General features: G+C 39.4%; 1 protein-coding gene across 3 annotated transcripts in view; it reads right to left on the bottom strand.

Annotated features, from left to right (window-relative positions):
* The window catches only part of BNC2 (basonuclin zinc finger protein 2), a gene marked incomplete at its 3' end in the record, with an annotated part of 301,189 nt that extends 281,800 nt beyond the window's left edge, over window positions 1-19,389 (bottom strand). Inside the window, exons 1-2 of one of the 3 annotated variants that reach the window (XM_079706197.1) lie at window positions 19,360-19,389; window positions 5,321-5,521 (exon numbers count right to left, since the gene is read on the bottom strand). In XM_079706197.1, the coding sequence (XP_079562323.1) occupies window positions 5,321-5,416 (96 nt within the window). In that variant the 5' untranslated portion in view covers window positions 5,417-5,521; window positions 19,360-19,389. Of the gene's footprint in view, window positions 1-5,320; window positions 5,522-13,910; window positions 13,989-19,359 lie in introns of those variants that run through there. The other 2 variants (XM_079706198.1, XM_079706199.1) reach the window with 2 other exon arrangements.
* Window positions 19,390-23,027: the final 3,638 nt, after the last annotated feature.

The following is a 23,027-nucleotide window of genomic DNA, read 5'->3' as shown; positions in this document are numbered from 1 at the left end:
AAGTAATTTCAAAATGATCACCTACTATGTTCCAAGTCACTTAATGTATCGTGGTGAAAATAAACTTGAAATTTGTGCACAGATTTTTAACATATACCAATATATACCACATACACATCTGAGAATATGTTTGTGCCTGATCTGCATTTACACGTATGTGAACACCACAAATAAGGCCTACTACTTTCCCCTCCCTTGCATTACAAATCAGACAGTACCTGTTAAGTGAAGTCTGCATGTTATACATAGACTTTCAAAGTATAGGCCAGCACACAGGTACCTGTCTCTATGCTATAATTTGTATTTAAACAATTATCCACATATTTCTATTTTAGTGTTACATTATAAGAATGGATGATAAGAATTATATGTGAACATATGTCTACAGTTAAGACTTCAAAATAAAACACATTATCACTCAAATTAGAGAGGGGAACTAAATTGGAGGTAGCAGCCTACCGATTCAACAAGCTGAAATTACATGCCTCCTAATATAATATAAATATTTATTTTAGCATCATGACCGTAAGTTTGGTCAATTTAATCCTTTTTTGGTAAGACATGATTACTAAAACACACCGACTGTAAGAAGGGGAGTAAAAAGGGAGGAGGAAAAGTGCAGAAACCTAGGGATGCATGATACCTGGCAGTGAAAGTCATTTTCAAAGACCATTAACTATCAACTGCTTTACTCAGGTCTCTGGTTAAATAAGAATATACATCCTCTGTTAAAAGGGACAGGAGGGCTGCACGAGTGGGATAGAGTTTAGAATAAAAATGTATTACAAACTAGAAAGAAGAATCAAACCACGATATACAATTAGGCATCTGACTTGTATGAAACACTATGTGCCTTATAAACTGTTAATGAATAAACATTCAAATTATTTGGCGGGGGGGGCAGGTAGGAAGTCAGACAAAACCACCATTTCCACTTGAAAATATAGATTCAACCAACGGAAACTGTGTTTGCCTATATGAATAGAAAGAACTAAAAGACTACTGGGAGAAAAATTCATTTCAAACCTGCTTTTAAATGGATTCCAGCAATGTTATTATATGCTTCTGACAATATATTTTATTTATCATTTCTCTGAAATGGGCTAGATTTTATATTAGTGAGAAAGTTTGCTTGACTCTGTCCTATCTCTGGTGAGCAGACGCTCTGGTATTAATGTAAATCACTGATTTAATTTTTAGCTTTCTTGGTTTGCCCCTCACCTATCCAGGAAATGATTTCTCTGGTGATAACTAACACATCATGCTAATGAGACAATCTAATGCACAATAGAAAAATGTCACTACTAATAATATTTGCATGAAGTTAAATAAAGCAACTGTAGGATAATGTCAGACAGTTGTTCTTTAACAAGACACAGTTTCACAATGAAATTATGTTGTTAATTTTGTTACATCATTGGGTGAATCCTAAATTACTACATAATGATGCACAGAGTCATTTATAATTCTAACTTAGTATTTCACTCATGTCTGAAAAGAGACCTTATTAAGGGATCCACATCTTATTTGAAACAGGTTAAATATACCTCACTAATAATAAAAGGTAAATGCCTCTAGTAATGTGTAAAACTGTGGGCTCTAGCCCTTTACCTGCTATGGTTTCATTTCTGAAAAGATTTCAAAATATATTAGACTATTGCATCCCTTGAGGTAGCTACAAAAATTTTATTTGCTATTCTCTCACATGCACAAAAGATTTACAGAAATTGAAAAATCGCCATTTAAAGCCTGATTAAAAACAACAACAACAACCTCCAAAAGCAGTCCTGATTTTGTGCTTTTAACAGTACTTTGTGAGGTTAAAATGGGTAAAATAACATTCTGGACTCTAGGAGATGAACAGAGAAGATGAGCAAAGGGTTTCTGGTTATTCTCGACCTGTCACTGATCAAAGTGACCCAAAGAAGAACTCCCTTTACAAAAGTCAAGAGTCATGCCCTTTAAGGTTACCAAATATCTGTCTGTATGGAAAAATATTATCCCTTTTGAAAACATCATACTCAAATACAGGAGAAAAATGTAGAGAGGCAGGAAAATGCAGTCAAATTGTCATATCTCAAACTTTAGGGGAACAGACTTAGTTCCACCAAATCTAAATTGGCTTCAGATTGTGGTATCTTTTTTGTTAGAATTACACAGACTGAAGATTTACATATTAGCAGATCTAACTTTGCTCATACAAAACAAAAGACAAAGATTTTCATAACCCTACTTCCTAAATTACCCATAGAAGATACAACCCTAGAATATTAAATTTCAGTATTCATGAGCTATTTCACACTCTTAAGTTTTGCTGTAATTAAATACTACGGATGGTGAATTCTCTATAATTCAGTTTTAAAACCTGCTAGTCAGTCTTTTCTAATATTTAAAGAAACGGTCAGGTAAATCCTACAGTTTTTCTTATTACAGAAAACTTTGAAATAAAAAATATGCCCAATAAATTGTATTCATTTCATGAGCTAAGTCAATTTTTTCTTAGAAATTAAAATAATCATAATATAGAAAAAACATCTCTATGCCTTAGAAATACAAAATTCTGCAGACTTGATTAAACTGGACAAACTTTTACCTGCAGTAAGACAAAAGCTGGCTTAAGGCGTACACTGAGACTAGTATTCCTTGAAACTGTTGGCTTCGCGAGATATCTTCCTTGCTCTGGCACATACACACACACACACACACACTCTCTCTCTCTCTCTCTCTCTCTGAATTAGCATTGCTGATGAACTATAGGTCAGGAAAATAAACATATTAAACATGTACAGCACATATATTTTTAGATTTACACATAGCTTCAATTTAAGTTTACACAATATTTATACAAACTAAAATGTCATCCTAACGGAGAAAAAAAAAACCATGTAAACTCATACCCTCTTTCACATGCTTTCCAAAAATGCAGAGGAGGCTAAGCATTTAATAACCACGACAGGAGAAAAAAGAGGGGAAGGGGAGTCGCCAATTACTTCAAAACCAAAAAATAAAGAAAATATATTGAAATCACTACACTTTTTTAAATTGTGATTTTCTCCCTTTATTGTACTACTCTGTTTAGTAAATAGTATAATTAATATTATATAGTTTCATACAGCACCCATAATGCCTAAATTACTTCCCTATATTTCTACTCTTTTCATATAATCACTGATGCTCACTTTCACACATACATGCACATAGGTACACACAAAAGAGATTTTTATACACCCACAGAGTGAAACAGCTGGATCAAAGACATCATAATGGCTTAGCTGTACAAGATTCTGTCTCTGAGCGATTTCAATTTATTTTCCTAACTTTGATCCATCATTTATATAATTTACTTTTATTTGTTTTTTAGCTAAAATGTTTTCCACGACTTAAAGTCTCCTTAGATTCAAATCTACTTGGAAATGGGTTAGTGCCAAAGAAGCAATCTAACACCATCTATGTGGTTCAATAGCCATTTATCAATTGATCATTATCTTTATCTGGTTTTATTAACTCTTTTCTAGCTAGAGGGAGACCTAAACCAATCTTCCCTTTCAAAACACACACACACACACACACACACACACACACACACACACGACCTCCAGTAACTCAAGAAAACCCTGAATATGACATCTAATTTTTAAAGTGCCAGAACAAGTTATTTGGTCCTAAGGTCAGTGAAAACACACTCTGTGTTCCAACCACGAAAAGAGCCACCCAGGCAGGGACGTGCCTCAGAAATACACCTCTCAAAGCACTCGGCAACTCCAAGGAGTATCTCTGGGAGGAAATGAACTTTTTAACTTGCAAGAATGGGAAATTGCACATAAAGAGTTGCATATTGGGTTTGTGTTGATTGCATTTAAATCCCAGCTTACTGTATCAGCAGTAATCAGGGTCCCTCTACAGGATATGTCAAAATACACCTTATTCAAATGCATTTATCCTATCTAGAAGTGTGTGATACAGCTGTTCGCTAGCTAAATGCTGCAAAGCCCTGGCTCTCTGCACTATCTTTCGCAGATGTATTTCTAAACTTGCGGTAGTCTCCAGGCTGGCAAACTGCTTTCTTTCCTTCTTTACCAATACTTTAAAAATCGAATTAGCTGAATAAAGTATTTAGTTCTCATGAACTCCTACAAACAAAAAAGGTTTTTTAAAGAAGAACGCAGCTGCAGTATTTTTTGTAAATGAGTGGAGCACTATCCATTTTCTAACGACCTCCATCTACTTAAAATCCCAGTGAACTCGTCAGTAATACTTTCGTGCTGTGCGGAGGGTAGTATCATACTAATTCTTGCTGGTGGAGGCTTTTGAAAAGACGTGTCTGGGAGGGAGGCACCAGGGAACTTCCCTCCCTCGCTTGAGCACAGTCCAAGATGAAAGTTTCTGGGTTGTTTCCCTTCGCTTCCTCTCCCCCTCGCTCCCCCTCGGAGCCGCAGAGCCAGTGATTGTGCAAGAGGAGCCGGGCGCGCGGAGCGCGTAGGTACCACCGAGCGCACGGTACGTGGTACGAGCCGCGGACTCCGCTGATTAATGAGCAGTCGCCGGCGGCCTCGCGCGGACACGTTGGCTCTCCCCGCAGAGCCAGCGGCGGCGCAGCCGGCCAGCCCGAGGACGGCTCTGGGGAGGACGCCGAGGCTGCCCGAGTGTGAGTGCGTCGGCCGGTGGGCGGGCGGGAGCCGAGCGGGCGCTGCGGGAGCGAAGGGCGAGCGCGGATGAGGCGGCAGCGGCGGCGGCACGGAGGAAGTGGGACCGCCGGTGGCTCAGCCCGCCACACACGCCGCCTCCGCCCGCGCCCCTCGGCGCTGCCAGCGGCTCTTGCGTAGTATCCTCTCCCGGGCCGGGTCGGAGTCGAGCCGCCTCCAGCCCCGGGAAGTCCGTCGGGCAGGGCCGAGGGGCCCCTGCATTTTATGGCTGTGGGGTTAGTAAACCTACTCCGAGACAGCAGCCACTTGGATGAAGTGATTAATGCCGATAGAAAGATAACATGGGGGGGGGGGGGGTTGTGGTTGCTTTTAATTTTTAACAGAAAACAAAGAAATAAATGAAGTCTTCCCCTGACCCAGGACCCAGGCTGGACTGTGAAACTTTGCCACAGATGTCTTTGCTTTCTTTTACTTCGGTATCCTTTCCCCCCTTTTCTTGTAAGTAGCCCTTAGGGAAGCCGTGAAGTAACCCTGCACGTTCCAATAACAGTTATGACATAACAGAACCCAACTACGAAGTGATCACAATTCAAAAATGTTTAGTAAGGAAAATACCAGAAACAAAAGTGCACATAACAATTCAAGGTTTCCTTTAAAAAAAAATGAAAGTAACTTACCTGTTGGGACATTCTGAATAAGAGGTTAGTATCAGCGTTTTGCCATGTCCCCATGAACCCTGGTTCAGCCGGAGTCGTTCTGGTTCCGAACTGCATGGAGTTGTCAGTACAGCAGTCTCTTAAAGTCAAGTCTCTTGCCCTCTTTGGCTCTCTGTCTCTCTGTGTCTCTCTTTCTCTCACATCCACTTCTGCCTCTTCTGACTGAAAAGTGAAGGTGGATTTTTTGAGCCTCTTGGCAGCCAGTAGCAGGAGTGTAGTGTAGTTAAGAAGCTGGCTGAACTGTGCATTTCACTGGGGAAGGGGGAGATTTGGGGGAAGGAGGGGGTCAGAGCTTCTTTCGCACCTTCTGCACAGATACCCCTATCATTTATGCATAGATTGTGACTCCCCGAGCTTGCCTTTGCTCGGTTTAACAGCTGCCTGTCAGGTGTGCAGGCAGCACTGGAGACCCAACCATCAGCTTCAAACTCTCAGCTACTGCATGTCATTGGATAGCAGAGCTAAGAGTCAACTGCACTGTTCCACTGTCAGGCACTAAATGACACCCTGCACTAACCCCTCTCCAGACACACGGATAGAGAGATACGCACTTATGCACACTCCAAGCAGCACCATGATCAGGGACGGTCCATGGGGCAAGGAGAGACTGGGGCCCTTCCCGGGGAATTTTTCCCAACAATGCTTTCAGGTATAGCATGCAATATCTGACATCAGTCTTTGCTTTAACATTTGTAAACTGCTAGGCTTAAAAACATTTTTTTCCCCTAATTACACTGGAAGAAAGAAAAATATTCAGCTGTAAGAGAATGTGAAGTTGGCTTAGGTGTTGTCTAAATGTTAGCTCCTAAAAGTCATATAGTATGTGCTGGGCTATTTATAACCACATATAAACTTCTAGAGAAAATAATATACATAGAGACGTGACCTTACACTCTAAAAGGTAAATAAATAAACCTAGCAGTTTTTTGAACATAGAAGATGCACAATAAACATCTGCAAAATAAATACACACTATTTACTACCCAGTTCCCTCAGGGCATTAATTACTCAATTGGATGTTGAACAATAAGAAACTGAATGGAAAAGGAAAAAAGTGTACCTTTTCTTAAAGCTCAAAAGTAGAAAAAAAAATCCTTTGTTAAAGTTCCTGGATGAAGCCCCTACAATATCCTTTCAAATCATAAAAAAGAAAAAGATGAAGAAAAAAAGCCTGTCCCATTTCAGGTAAAAAGTAATGAATATAAAAACTCCATTTTTCAATCAAGATCTCCATGGAAAATTCTATAACGTTTTCCAGCCTGATGAAATATAACCTCGATAGCGTGTCATATTTTTAATTAAACCAGGTTTAAAACAAAACATCTATTTATTAGATCATATTTATCTACCTTATTGATGGAAAAGCAGAACTGAACAAAATGCACTGTACATAAGCAGTAACTCCAAAATGGAAAGCTAAATTCATGTCATCTCATAAAAGTAGTCAGCAGGAAAAAGCCATCCTTCCTAAACTTAAAACGTAAGGCACATTAATCTTCGACCACCTACAAATACCGAGGACAAATGTACCACTCTCCTTGCTCTTTCTTAACTCAAGAATAACAATAAACCTTACTCTCTGAAACAACAAAAGAAACAGAAAAGAGCTTCCGTGGCAGCTCCGTGTCATTAGCGGACAATGAGAAAAGATGAGAAAACGTGCACTGTGTTGACACAAATGTGCCTTCCCCTCTAGAACCGACATCTCCTGAAAGCTTTTCTGTTAAACTTCCCTCCGGTTCACCACCATTAAGCACAAAACAAGTCTCAAAAGCAGCAAATTCAATATCTGAAGAGAAACAAACAAGAACCCGAAGAATTGTTGCCTTAAAATATATTAAGTCCACCTGTGGTCAATAAAAATATTCTTGAGGGGGGGGAGGGCAGGAAAAAGACCCTGTGAGTCAATTGTCAACAGTGACTGTACCTTTACAGCTAGCTATTACCCACTTAAACTCCCTCTAAAATTTGCTAGCCTCTTGATTTCTGAAGTGGCACTCAGTGCCTCAGTCAAGCTGCATGCTCAGCTCCTGACCTTCCCACTAATGGCTGTTATTTGTGGGAGGCTTAAGGACACTGTCAATAGCAAGCTTCCTCCTTGGTCCTTGCAGGCTCTGTTGTATCGCTTTGCCTGCGTGTTCTCTCTAGCGTGCCTCTGGCTCTCCTGCTTTCACCCTCTCAGCTCCCCCTCCTTCCTTCTTCTCTCCTTCACTCCCTCTTCCTTTTCTTCCAGCCCCCACCCCTCCTTTCTCTCAGTCCTGTGGTCCTCTCCTTTCCCAGGTATCCCGTCCTCACCAACCACACACACACACACACACACACACAACACAAAAATCAACTGGCATGCAGCAGCAAGCACCTGCAGTAATAGACTCTTTTATTAAAACTGTTATTCTGCAAGACTTGAAATTCCCCGTGGACTGGGCCATGTCAAAGCCGATATAATTAACTAGAGGCTCAGCAATGGATCAATTACCAGACAAGCAAGTGATAGTGAAATCAATGAAAGATCATCAGCCACATTATCAGTGTTGCAACTCATTAGGGCAAAACTGAGAAATGTGCTCAAAGCGAGCCCAAGCAAGGTGGCATTACAAAACAAAGGGCTAATTTGGAGACCCTGCTGTGAACAATCTGTAACAGAATTAGCCTTTTTTCCCCCTAAACTGCACAGCTCAGTAACTAAATGTGACAGACTGAGAGAAGCAGTTTATTAAGACACCAACCCCAAGTTTATTTAGTTCATAAACTCTCTCCTAGAAAATCAATACAGTCTGTACAGGGTTATTAGGCTGACTAGGTAATACATCCAAATCTAGTCTGCCTGGCCAGCAGTCATCTGACAAAATGCTACCCAGAGTAGGCAAACTGAGCTCTTTCAGAGAGCAAAACTTGGGTTGCTCTAGATGAAACAGGTCTACAGCGTAACGTGTATCTGGCACATTACTGCCAAGGCACAAGCCTCAAAGCACCAGATTATCTTTCTACGGTTTAAAAAAAAATTTTTTTTTTACCTACAACTCTACCATGCAATTCTGCACCTGCTAAATGGATTTGATCAAACAAAATTTTAACTTGTTTGTAAGAATAGTCTACAAAGAAGACAAGCTTTATTACAATGAGATAACAATTAAGCCAGACTTAGCAAGAAATCAATGAATGAGTCAACTAAAACAAAAACCTCAAGCATATACACATGCTGTGCTTTACAGATTTTAAGTTTCAAACATTCATTTTTAAATCCAGTTTTCAAAATACAAATTTGACTCCTCTAGAACTTGCCACTCACTTCCACATATAAACACAGCATGCAGAGTCCTCAGTCTTAGGATAATCTTCTGTCTAGCAAGCAGGACACCTGTATCATTTTAAGGACACAGGTACAAAAACTATATACCCACAAGGTACACAGATGACTTTCGAGTTTGTCCACTGGCTATATAGTCTGCAGATTGTAGAATAACTGTCTGGAATCATTTGTATTAAAATTACTTAAAACTAGGGGAGTAGAAGCAGGCATCACTTACACAGTAATTGTTTTTCTGCTCTCCTGATTCCATGTATTTCTACTTAAAGAATCACAAATCCTAAAGGCTATGTGTTGGCTTTCCCACCCTTACTGATAGTGAGAGATGGACCATGGGAAGAAGAAGTACACCAACTAGGTCTAAATGGCACCCAAGTTATTAAAGGTATTATGGGAATGTGAATACCTCCACCTCACCACAACATGTAGCAGAAATACACTTACACAAAAGAAACTCAAATGAAGTTTACAGTGTTAAAACAGATTGGAGAACGGAAGGAAAAAACAAAAAGACAACAGCTTTTGGAAGTGATTTCTGATGTTTATGATGTTTTCGCATTTAAAATGTTCCAAGAAAAGGATTACATTATTAACATGACTTCAGTGTACTGGCTCTAAGATACTAAATTCTAAATTTCAAGAAAAAAAATCTTTATTTTCATAGGACTTTAATAAAATCCAATTTATAGATTGCTGTAAATAAACATTTTTCCCCTAACTTTTGAGCTGGTACTCTACTAAGCATTTCAAAGCTCATGTTTTTGAGTAATCTGTAAAAAAGTTAGATATATATAGATATAGATATTCTACTAAGAATAGTCTATTGGTATCTATACTATAGATACCAATGTCTCAGATCATAATCAAAAGTTGTAATTACAGAGAAATTTTATTCTTAAAAACCTTTTTGCATATAACTACATACTGTGTATGTACCCTCAATGAGACCCAATTAGTTGCAAAGAATTTGCATTTCAGTTAGTGTGGGATAACAAGACTACAGGGAGGCACAATGCAATTCCAACAGCAGGGTAAGAAAGTGTGTTCTTTTTTGTTAGCTCTGTAAGCAGTAATTCCCACAACTGACTGTTGTAAATGTTACTGATCTTTTCAATATTTGGGTATTGAGATGGGTTAGGTTTTTCCCTCCATTAAAAAAAAAAAAATCACATGTTGGTGCAGATATTAGCCACAATGAACACCTTGAAGAAACAAATGAGCGAAGGATTTTGTTTTGCGTGTTTGTATGTGGGGTTTTTTTGGGGGGGGATTGCGTACTTTTTCTTTTCTTTTTGATACTTATTGTAATTCCTTTAAAGGCACATTGCTTTCTTAAAATAAGTTCCATAAGTGGAGGTAAGGAAGTGTCATTGAGATACTTTCATATAAAAATATATGGTTTTGTGATAAAGGCATATATTTAGTACACTGAGAAATTACTCAAGGATTTTCCTTTTTTCTGGCTATGTTTCCAACATGTAAATCCTAAGCAAATATCAAATAAATGTACAATTTATATACACAGTTTAACAAGCATCTGTAGGACTTCTGCTGGTTCACGGAACAATACCTGTAATTCCCTAGGTTCAGTTCAGCAGCTGTTAACAGATTCTGTAATCTGTAATGACAGTAAACTGGCCTTTGCTCTTCTTTTATTCACTATTCATTTTCAAGGCTTGGTTAAGTACAGAGCTGGGTTAAAGATCAGTGGTTTTTCATGTGACACAAGCTGGTATTCATCTAATGGCTTGTCAAGACAAAACTGTCCCTGTTCTTGCCAAAATAATAAAAATGACGCTCCACATCGCATGACAATCAGCACTTCCTTGTGGCAAAACAACTCAAGCTTTTGTACTTCACATATTTTATAGAGAAAAATATTCAATAATTGGCTATCCAATCCTATCTGTGGAATTAGGCTGCCATTCTCAACGGAGATTTTTTTAAATGTTATGACCTCTCAACACGTAAACTAGTTTCTAATCAAATCACACTTTACAGTATAAAAAGAATGCTGAAGCTACAAATTCGTATGGCATTAAGGTATATAACTTAATATATGCAAATTATGCAGAAGCAGCAGGCTGGGCCCAGTCACAGAGGTGGGGGGAACCAATTGAGGAAAAGTCATTTTTCTTGAGAACAAAGTATGGGACTTGCTTTGCAACATCTGTTGGGCTCTGTGAAATGTTAACAGATGTCTTAAGTGTAAAAAGGAAAAAGAATTAATAAAGGAAACCTCCTCTGAGCAGATAATCCACCCAAATTTCCATATTCCAGAGAAAAAAAGTTGACAGCAACCTTTTTCCCCTTTGAGACCTGCCATCCCTACTTTTTATTGTGTAAAGTTTCATTTTCTATGTGAGGCTAAGGGGGAAAATTCTTTGACTAACTATAAAGAATAGAGAAAACGTAAAACAATAATTTCCACTGAGGTTTCCCCTTTGTGAATAATTATATCATAATCTAAGCTGCCTGTTTTCCCTTGAGTCATATAGGTCATTTGATGCCAAGACACTGAAAATTCACCCCTCCCCCCAAAAAAAATCATACAAAAAGATGAACTATTATTCCACTCTGCCTGCATGTTTTGGGGGAAAGGAAGGAAAGGAGATTAAAAAGCAGCTTTTAAGATAGAGTTCAGATATGAACACATCTCTACCCTTGAAGGGGATTCACCTATCACACCTCCATCTCCCACTCTCCACTGGCTCCTAATTTCCTTCCATTACCAGCCTTGTAAGAGTTGAAGTACCCCTCTTTCGACCGCCAATTGTTCTACAGAAGCAAAGTCTGATGATCTTGAAGAAAGTTTTTGGATTCTACTAGTTGGATCCCTGCATTTAAATTTTAAGGAAACCGGAAAACTTTTCTTAGTTAACAATTCTCATTCGTGTCTCAATTTACCAGATGATCTAGGCACACCTGAAGGCAGCCGCCTTTAATCCAGATTAAAAAGATGATGCAAGCTGCCAACTACTGAATCTAACCCTGTGCCCGCTTGTGTATGAATGGACTGAACTATGCACCTGTAGTCTTCTATAAATCTTCCTCTTTGGAGACATCAATCCTATTGCTTATTCTCTGAAATTCTGGGACATAAATTTGGGCTGACAGCTCATGGATTAACCAACTCAAAATGCAGTTAAGGATCTTTATAGATTCAAATGAAGGAGGAAAAAAATGGTGGTGTCCCCTTGGATTGCCAGTCTCAATCACTGGCCCCTCTCTCCTCTACGAGATTCTGTGTTAAAATTGTACGTTACAATTTACAACTGTTTACAACTACACCTTCTCCAGACAGCCCTGGCAGCCTGCACTGGGCATTTCAGTATATAGAAACCTCAGCCAAAAGAGCTTGAGGATTTCAGGGGACAAGAAACGCAGGCATACCTTTTATTTTGGGTTAGTTTGTTTTTTGCCAAAGCATCATGGGTACTAAATGCTCTAGTGTTTACTCACAGGAATACCACATGAGAGCACATGACCAAAAAATAACAACAATATTAACTGCTGTACCAAAAAAATCGATCAGCTACACTGAGGGAGAAGCTTGTGCACTGAAAACGTCATGATGTGATCTCAGACTATGGGGAAAACAGGCCTCCTAAAATTAAGCTTGAATAGGACAGAGATTTAAATCACTTTCAGCAGTGGCAGGAACATCCCCCATAAGCAAATACTACCTAAACACTTCATCCTTCTATGGCAAAAGGGAGAAACCGCTCTGGTTGACACTTGCCTCTGTACCAACTGGCACAATCAATGTGATACAGCATCTGCTGACAGCCTAATCAGGGCCTCAATTTCAGAGAAACACATCAAGGATGTGTTTTCAGGGATATATCCAAATGCCATAATCCCTTGATATGCTCTAAAAAAAATTTAAAATAAAGAGAACTTGGGTAGGGTGTGGTAGATGAGGTAGTTTATAAAATGTTAGGGAAATGATGAATCCTTAGAATCAGGACATTTGCAGATGCAAAAGCATCTGAGGTTGGCATGAATCTCGAGCCTCAAAAAAAAAAAAAATGAAATATTTTACCTACCCAGTTTTGGCTTAAAGACAGAAAAGTGACTTTATTCATCTTTTCTCAGCTATGAACAGTGACAATGGCTTCTTCCTACCATAATGTAAAGTTCACGTTTTATGAGAAAGTCTGGAGGAAAACAACCAGTAACGTGTTTCCTTAAATGAGCATCAAAAAACAGGCTGGGGAGCATACAGCAGGCAATTAGTTTTGTAGGACCATGAAGAGCTACAAGGACTGTAAAGATAGTGCTAATTTCTCTATTTACTTCCTTCTAAAGTCTGCAGACCCAAGAAACGTGCAGCCCCAGTGAACTTATCATAATAATAGTTCAAATTACTGTCGGGATGGAAGATTGAGATTCGCAGGCACCCAGTTAATCCAGCACTGCTTTTAGAGCCCGCGTACCTCAAAAAAAAAAAAAAGTGAAATACTAGTATATGTGAAGTTTCATAATCTTTGGAAAACCACAGAGGCTATTTCAGATAGATAGATAGATAGATAGATAGATAGACTTATTTAAATGAAAAAAATGTTGAAACAAAGCAAATTTGAATAAAACTGAAGGTTGTTTTCAAAATTAAGGAACTCAGAAGATGCCAGAAACTCATTAACAGCATATTAAAAACAGGAAGACTTAATGGGTAACTTAGTTCTGAATAGTGATGACCTTCGGTGGGGAGTAGTGACTACAAGAGGCACAAGGAAAGCTGCTGAGGTCCAGGTGATGTCCTGAATCTCCACCTCATTGGTGGTTCTGGGTATGATCACTTTGTAAATATTCACCAAGCCGGCTGTATACCCTTATGATTTGTACACTTTTCTGTATGCATGTTATACTTCGGTTCTAAAAGTTTACTACTGCTACTGTGAATGGTACTGCTAGTAAAAACAATAAATTAGAACTATGTAAAAGAAAGAAAAAAGGGAGGGAAAAGAAAAACTAAGGGGGGAGTGGGAGAGAATAGAGAAGGGCAGAAGAGGGCAGATACTTTATTACAGTCAAAAATCATTCATGTAACTGCCACTAAACGTACTGCTCGCAATGATTTCTTTAAAGGTAGTAAGTGTGAGGAATCAAGCAAATACCTGAGTTTCACAAAATGGTGATAAGTGTGAAAGACAGTAAAAGGGAGGGAGACAATATTTAGGTGAGAGATACCTTACCTAGGCGGTGCCAGAATGGGAGTGTATCCAAGAGGCTTAAATGTACCTCAACTTGAGCAGGATCAACCCCACAACAGGGGATCCTGAAAGGTGCTTGCCCGCCCTGCTCATTAAGCCTATCCTCTGACTTGTGACTATGGCTATCTGCAGTGGGTGCTAGGCATGCCTGTTGAGAGACTGGGGAGGAGATTACACATACTCTGCAGACAGTATTATTTGGAGACACTGAGTACATTAAAACAGATAAAAACAAAAACAAAAACAATTGCAAATCCACTCCTCTGACCACCTAAACACTTTTTAAGAGTTAACAGTCTCTAAGGCTGACAGCAGCCAACCATTAAATAAGTCCTGGAGAGAATGGAAGTAACAAAGTGGGAAGAAGTGAATAATTTGCTGATTGATAAGGTATACACTTTTGCCCTGACTAGCTCAGTTTCTAGCTCCCTTTTCTTCCATGTGTTATAAAGACATATTTTAAACTAAGCACTTTTAGCCACTGTTAGGGAATGCTGATCAAAGCCCTACTTGCCAACTACAAGAAGGTGTGGGGAACACGAAAGTTAAAACAAAGTCCCTGCTCATGAGAAGTTACAATCTAGTACAGATAAGCCAGATCTATAATCTAGTACAGATAAGCCATGTACAAAAACAACCTTAATAAAACAACATGATAAGTAGAGGTAGCAGCCAAAGTGTATAGGACTTAAGAAAAGGAGATTCCTTCCAGCTGGTATGGGAAGAGAAAGTTTCTAAGCAGAAGCAGCATTTGCACCGGAACTTAAGAACTGATAATTTTCCTAAAGAAGTGGTCCACTGGACTTCCCTGGTGGTCCAGTGGTTGAGATTGTGCACTTGCAACACAGGAGATGTGGGTTTGATCCCTGGTCGGGGAACTAAGATCCCACGTGCCACGTGGCACAGCCAAAAAATTTTTTAAAAGTAGAGAAGTGAGAGCTGTCAAAAATTGAATCAGAGTACCGAGGCCAATGGAAAGGAGACACCCTAAAGAAGTGGTCCAGTTGGACTAGAACGTTAAGGTGGAATCTGTGTAGAGCGATGATGAATGAAAGGGGTGGACTGGTCAGTGGGAACTATTATAATGGGAGGGGTCCTGTATGTCACTAGGAAGAGTTGCTATTTATCCTGTTATCCATCAACAGTCAAGACTGCTGAAAGCTTCTCAACAGCAGCACGGTATGAACATTACTGTACTTGAAGAGGATTTATCTGGCAACAGCATGACTAACGGACTGAAGTGTGAAAAGACAGGAGCAAAGATACCAATTAGGATAGCTATTATAACAATCTGGGTAAAAAGACTACAGGCAATAGGGCTGGGGAAAAAAGAGCAAGATACAACATGGAGATAAAATCCAGGGGACAAGAATGACTGATGTGTGTAACAAATGAGAAGAGCCAAAGATGACACTAAAGCTCTGATACTGTGAGCACAGGAAACCGGTAGCACTCTCAACAGACATGGGAACAAAGGAGTTGGTGGGTATATACAGTAAGCTCAGTTTGAGAAAACAGTAGGTCATGCTGGTGACGAGGCAACTAGAAACATTCAGAACACAGGCTGACACTGTAGTTACTGGATCTGAGAATCATCAATAGAGAAGTGACACAACAGGTAAAAGAAAGTGGCCAAAGTTAGCATCTTGGGAGATACCCACAGTTACTATGGGAGAAGACAGAAGGAGCAGCATGAACAGGGGCACTGTGATTGTCCAATGTTCTCAATGGCAAGAGAAGTCAGAGTTTAGAGAGTTTTAAATGCTCTAAGAAACAATGCTACATTTAGAGTGTAGTAAAACCAAGTACAGTAATAAGTAGTAGTAAATATAATAAGAGCAAAACAAAATGCATGGGAACGATAAATACCAAAATCAGAATCCTGCTTGAGGATGGGAGGGCAGGTATTGGATAGAGGAAATGGCAGTGGCTACAATGTAATTGGGATGTTAACCCAGGGCTACAGATGTATTTGTACATTATTAGTTCTTAAGCTTCAATAAATGGGTGTTCATTATCCCATTCCTCATATATATTTGTGGTTGTGATATTTTATAATTATATTTTGTGTCCTAAGAGAGATGTCTTAGTGGGCAGATAGGTATAGAAGTTCGAGGATCTAGACTGGAAAGAAGTGAAGAAGTAAGCAAAGTACAAAGACAAGGAGGCAGAAAAGGGCAAATATTCTATGGAGAAATTCTGCAAAGAAAGCAAGTAAAGTAAGAGAAAGATCGTCTGAGAGTTCGCAGGGCCTGGGAGAAGTTGTGTTAGTGTGTTGATTGCTTGTTTCTCACAACAGGGAAGAAAAAGTATCACAGGCAAAGGGGACAAAGCCAGGGGAGAAAAGGATACTGAAGATCTAAGCCAGAGGGAAAGTGATTAAAAAAAAAAGGGGGGGGGCGGTTCTAGGAGAGAATGCGATCAAGAGCACAAATGAAAAGTGTACCCTTGAAGGGAGAAGAAAAAAATTTTTCTCAGAAACCAGGGTAAGAAGAGAAAAAAATTCTGTGGTTAAAATATATATATCTCAAAAGTGCTCATGTAGAAAGCCAATTTACTATCCATTTCCCCCACTAAGCTTTTCACTTGTTGAAAGTAAGAGAGTTTTATCTATCTTTGGTAATCCAGGGCCTAACAGAGTACTTAACACATAGTAAATGCTCAATAAATGATAGCTACACAAAGGACATGACCATCTCAGGAAAGATGAGGGCACCTGCTAAGAGAGACAGGATAGGAAGAAATCAAGGACCAACAGAGAGTAGAAAGTGTTTGGTCCAGTTGGAGAGGGTAACATGAAACTCTGAATCAACAAGAAATGAATAAAAGAAATGGCAAACTGCAGAAAGGACTCAGCCTTGGTTCCTTTAAAACTATGAAAAGTTACGAGCAAGTGGACTGGGTTCAAGAAAGTGTAGCTCCCATTTCCCAATCTGGGAAGTAGAATATTAGAAGCATCAAGGAGCTCTTAATGTAAAACTGAAAAATGCCTTGTTTGAAATGTATACCCTGACATGCAATAATACACTGTATTTCTTTACCTCATAGCATTCTTACAGGATTTAGTTCTTATCAAGAAAGTAAAACACTGAGAATTGACTTTTGGATGAAGTTATTTAATTTTTATTTAGATGTCCCCCAAATCTAAGTGTTTACTAGGTAGGTCTTTTTAAATATCTATGAACTTCTTCCTGGCTAATGAAATTCCCCAAAGCAAACAAAAATCAAAAAATGTTATGCTTTCTCTGGATATATGCCCAGGAGTGGGATTGCTGGATCATATACATGGCAGCTCTATTTTTAGTTTTTTTAAGGAAACTCCATACTGTTATCCATAGTGGCTGTACCAGTTTACATGCCCACCAACAAGAGATACACACACCTCAATGTTCATTGCAGCACTATTTATGCTAGCCAGGACATGGAAGCAACAACCTAAAAGTCCAACAACAGAGGAATGGATAAAGAAGATGTGGTACATGTATACAATGGAATATTAACCATGAAAAAGAACAAAATAATGCCATCTGCAGCAACATGGACAGACCTAGAGATTGTTATACTGAGTGAAGTCAGACAGAGAAAGACAAATATCATATGATATCACTTATAAAAGTGGAATCTAAAAAAAAAGGTACAAATGAACTTATCTACAAAACAGAAACAGAGTTACAGATGTAGAAAATAAACTTATGGTTACCGGGGGTAAAGTGGGGGAGGGATAAATTGGTAGATTGGGATTGACACATACACACTACTATATATAAAATAGATAACTAATAAGAACCTGCTGTACAGCACAGGGAACTCTACTCAATACTCTGTAATGACCTATATGGGAATAGAAACTAAAAAAGAGTGGATATATGTATAACTAAATCACTTTGCTGTACAGCAGAAACTAACACAACATTGTAAATCAACTATAATAAAAAAAATTTTTTTAAGTTATGCTGTGTCACATCTGTGACTTGAATGAAGGACTGGGAGATGTGGAACAATGTCACTTCATCAGCAAACATGAGAGGAAGCTGAGGAAAGCTTAGACCCGCTCCTTCCTGCAATCCAGGTCTCCAGAACTGCGGGCCAAAGTCACCCCAGCTCTCTGTACAATCAGTGGTGGTTGCATTAGCACTCTCGGGGCACTCTCAGTCCAGATTCCCCATAGAGAACTGGGAAATGCTGACTTCCAACACCTGGCAAACATCAGCAACCACCAAACAGTCACCTCAGGGACCTGGACAAAGACATTCATCCGCTGTGCTCGCAGCCACTCCAGACCACCTTCCTAACAGAGTCCTTCCTGCGAGGACCACTGTCTAAGTGACCTGTCACAGAGCTTTATAAAGCAGCATTACTACTGTGGGCCAAAATGAGATTGATCTTTGAGCTTCGTGGTCTTCTGTTGTCAACGGTGCATTATAAAACCAATACTAAATACTTTATAAACAGGTCTCCCTACAGTGTATTAGAAGAATAGTGCATATTTCATGACCCATAGTTAGGTAGCCACATATCCATCAGACTAATAAATTATTTATTAGGTGCTCAGAAGTGCAATAAGAGTCAATAAACTAACTTCTGAATACTTACAAGCTACTATTTCACTGGAAATTGCACCTGAACGAGAAGACTAGCGCACTCACTGAATGGGGGGTGGAAACATCCCGGCTCTCTCAAGTGTCCTGTTAGAAGGAAGCACAGGCCTCATGAGTGAGAAGGGGACCTGAAAATTTCTGGGACCTGAAAAGTGTCTTGGTTATTGAACATACAAAGAGCACCAACCAACCCTATACTTGTTTCCTTTCTTTTCCATATAGTCTTCTCTGGTCCTACCAACCTTGGAGACAGCTCAGAGAAATAAAAATTAGTGGAAACATTTCAAACACACCCTGAGTCAGACCAGATGACAACCACCACCACTCATGCTTTGCATTTGACATCTCCAAAGAAACTATCCAATGGCTTGAGTGCCAAAGCTCTCTGCTATATGTACAGCATAGAATTTGGCACATATGAACCTCAGGTTTAGAGTAGCATTTTTTTTTTTCTGTTTTCAGTTAAAGGTCCCAAGATCAGAGACACCTGATGATACAGTCCCTGGTACCCAGTCCAACATCATCAGGCGTCTCTTTCTGGGTTCCACCCCTCTGGAAAAGGACCTTCTGTTCAAGAATGTATTCCAGCCCTTCAAGAAGGAATTTCTTCAGCTGGGAGTTATTTCCCAAACTATCAGAGGCGTGGACCTTTGTGTAGCATTGTGGGTGCCAATGGTTTCACATGTTGGCCACATTAATGCTGGAGAGCAAGCATCTGTAACCCACAGCTGAGTGTGCTCCAGCCCCAAAGCACCCGCAAGGCTGATGCCAATGCAAACCACTCTTCCCATCCCACTTCTGAACCACACTGGTTTTCTCCAGGAGCCAGGGGCTAAGATACAGTTCTGAAAATGAAGATTTTGGGTTCTTTCCATTCACATGATGGGTACAGAGTGTTGAGAAGAACACAGCCAGGGGGGACTGGCTCTTTTTTTCTCTCCCGTTCCATACCAAGTGAACAAACCATAAAGAGGTTTACAGTGTCTAATGGTGTTCCAAAATATCCCAAGGGAAAAACCTAAATGGATAAATATATAGATGTTTGCACACAGTTTTACGTCTTTCTTCCTAGAGTCTTATAGTTTTACCCCCATAGGCTGGAGGTTTTAAAATTGAAAAATATTTTATGTGGGTAGGAAAAAGAAGTGGAAATAAAGGAGAAACATGTGAGAGACCTTCGCTTTCTCATCACTTTCTCAAAGAGACCTTCCCGAGTCCTAGAAATAATGAAAGAGTTGATGTAAAACTGTAAGACAAGATGAGTTTCTTGTATTACTTTTGCTACTACAACCACTACAGCTAAGATGATTATTCATATTAATGAGTTTGGCATGTAGACTAACTATAAAAGATGCAGTCTCTGACCTCAAGTACTTATTTCTGTCTTTTGGGATTTATTCCTCCTGCTAGATTTACTTTTATTCTTCGTACCCTTTCCCAGAGGAAGTGATCATCACTGAGGACTTGCAGCATTTCCATGGGTGGGGTTTAAATATGGCAAAGACAAGGGAGAAAACTTTTGCCCTTGGACAGAGACAATGTTGGCCCCAGAGCTCAGGATGTCTAGAGTTTGTGACAAAAAGAAATAGACACTCCCTGTGAAATTTCTACACTGGTCTCACTGAGCTTTATCAGAAAAATCTTATAAAGTGTGAAAGCAGATAGTATTCCAGGGAGCACGCAAGCACGCGTTCACACAAACTGTATCACTGCACACAAATGAGCTAACATTAGATAAGTCTCGATCCACCCTTTATACTCAGCTATTTGTGTTCTGTGTGTGTGCTTATAGCACTTGTCAGAGATATCCATGGAGTCAGTTTTGCCCAAGTGTTTCTGCAGTCAGATTACGCGGGTCTGAATACCCATGGAACCTTTTACTAGTCGTGTGACCTCAGCCAAAATTCCTCATCTATAAAAAGGAAATAATACTAGCTCACCCAATTGCTGTGAAGATTAAACATTTTGATTAGTGCAAGACGTTTGGCTGAGTGAATAGCACATAGGCGCTCAATAAATATTAGGTGCTGCATATATATGTGTGTGAAGAAAGATTGCAAACCAGAAGCCCTCAGGCCAGGTTTGTTTTGCTTGGCTCCCTTCATGTGTATGTATGAGTGTGCAAGTGTGTTTAATTCATAGGCAACATGTTAAAAAAAAGAATCAAGAAATTTTAAATGAAACTATGGATTTCCAGCTGTTGGGGACAGGGTGGAGTATCAGGGAACTAAAGATACAGCAGCAGAAATCTGTGTTTCTTCATAACAACGATCCTCCGAGGCGGAGCTGTGCTCTCAGATGGGCACAGTCTCCATGACTCCCCTTCATATTATAAGCCACTTGTTTCCCTCAATTCCATCATTTGCCTGACCTCTAGAGCCAGTTGAGTTTGCGACCCCTGCCTATAAGCGACTCCTCCTTAACATGGCATACATATATGAAGAATTCACACATAAATATCATATTTAAAGTGTCAAGTACCAAAAACGTTTTCTATCATGTCTACCTCTGACAAAAGTAACACTGAAATGTATTATGTTCCCTTTTGCATTTTCCTAAATTGTACATTGTTTTATATTTATTTATATATATGTGTGTGTATATATATATATATATATATATAAAACATTAAAAAATATATATATATAAGCAGTGAGTAAATACATTACCTGTCACTATATCAGGGCTTTTGCCACAGTTACAGATATGGGCTTTGTGACAGCTATTTCAGTAACAGCGGTTCTCAAACATACATGTTTTTAACTGATAAAGACCTTTTTTTTTTCATTTTTTTTTTTTTGCGGTACGCAGGCCTCTCACTGTTGTGGCCTCTCTCGTTGCAGAGCACAGGCTCCAGACGCGCAGGCCCAGCAGCCATGGCTCACGGGCCCAGCCACTCCGCGGCATGTGGGATCTTCCCGGACCAGGGCACGAACCCGTGTCCCCTGAATCGGCAGGCAGACTCTCAACCACTGCGCCACCAGGGAACCCCTTAAAAAAGAAATTCATACTGAACATGCAGGATAAGAAGCATAAAGCCTGGGCCCCTTGGTCTCTATAACCTGAGACACCTACATGAAATTGTAAAACCCCACCAAAAGAAGTTTAGAAAACTGATTTACTCCCATTGCTTTACTATACAAACAGGAAAACTGAGACAAAGTAACAAAATAAGCTGGTGGCAGACTGGACCGTTTTTTTGAGAACTGGGTCTCCCAAACTGCTTTTACATCGAGTTCAAAGCACGGGTCAAGAGGGTTGGGAATACAGTAGTGTACGAAGCCGTTCTGCTGACTTAATGAGAACCAACCATTAAACTTTCAGGAATTTTTTAAGCCAGTTGACTTCACACTGGTAATTCACATCAGTAAATGCTACAGATCAGAGCTCCCCTACTCCGTGAACTAGTTGTTAAACACTTACAAATGTATTTCTGGTTAAGATCCTGGCATTTGGCTGTTGGGGATTTTCACATGGTACGTGTATACTTCGTTCTAGAGATTTGAGGATTTTGGTGAAGAATATGAATAAAACCAAACAAAACACTTAAGAGTTACAGAACAAAACAAATCTGGAGTGCCTAGTGTGTCCAAGGCATTATGATAATAAGTTTTCTAAAAGACACAATTATAGTTAAGATCTCAGTGTCCAGAGCTCTTAGGAAATTAATTGTTCTGGGTAGGCAAAGAGTCTGGGGGATGTTACTTTATATTTATTGAGCACCTGTTGTATGCCAGGTACTGTGGAAAGCATAAAATATTTTTTCATTTGTTCTTCACAGGTGCTATGAGATAGGTCTTATTATTCTCATTTTACCAATAAGGAAATTGAAGCTAAGAAAGTTGACTCACTTGGCCAAGGTCTTATATTAAGTGTCAAGGTGGGGATTCAAGACCAAGTTGGTCTGGTTTCGAAAGATGTGCTCATCCCCATACCCTGCACTGCCTCTCCAACTTCTACCATTTTAGACAGGAATTCTTTGAAAAGGTGCTGCATATTCAACGTATGTTTTTAAACAGGACATATCTTTCTTGATAATCAAATTTTTTCATTTCAAACACCAAATTAATATGTAGTGATACCTTTAGGGTGTCTAAGGGCTAGAGGGGCCCTGATTGTTCCTGGAGGGAAAAAAGAATCTCTGGGAATGCTTTGTTTTTGAATTTTAATATCTATCATTTTATCCTTTCATAGTTAGTTGTAATTACTCTTTGTATCTCTAATATCTGCCACCTTCCCACTTCTAGAATTTGCTGTTTTATTATAAGCCTTTCCAAAGGAATATTAAGCAACTGTTAAGATGAAAACAAAATAAGGGTGGAAGCAGCAGTCCCTGCTACTCTACCCTTTCATGTTCCCAGGTTTCAGTGACTCGTGGTCAGCCATGGTCCGAAAACATTAAATGGGCAATTTCAGAAATAAACAATTCATAAGCTTTAAATTGCACACCATTCTGACCGGCATGATAAAATCTCTCATCCTCCTGTTCGGTTCTTCTTGGGATGTGAATCATCCCTTTGTCCGGTGCATTCTGCCCATTAGTCACT

The sequence above is a fragment of the Hyperoodon ampullatus genome (assembly GCF_949752795.1).
Source record: "Hyperoodon ampullatus genome assembly, chromosome: 6".
In the NCBI taxonomy this organism is placed as follows: Eukaryota; Metazoa; Chordata; class Mammalia; order Artiodactyla; family Ziphiidae; genus Hyperoodon; species Hyperoodon ampullatus.
The sequence above is the reverse complement of the archived record's forward strand: the minus strand, read 5'-3'. Positions and strand labels throughout refer to the sequence as shown.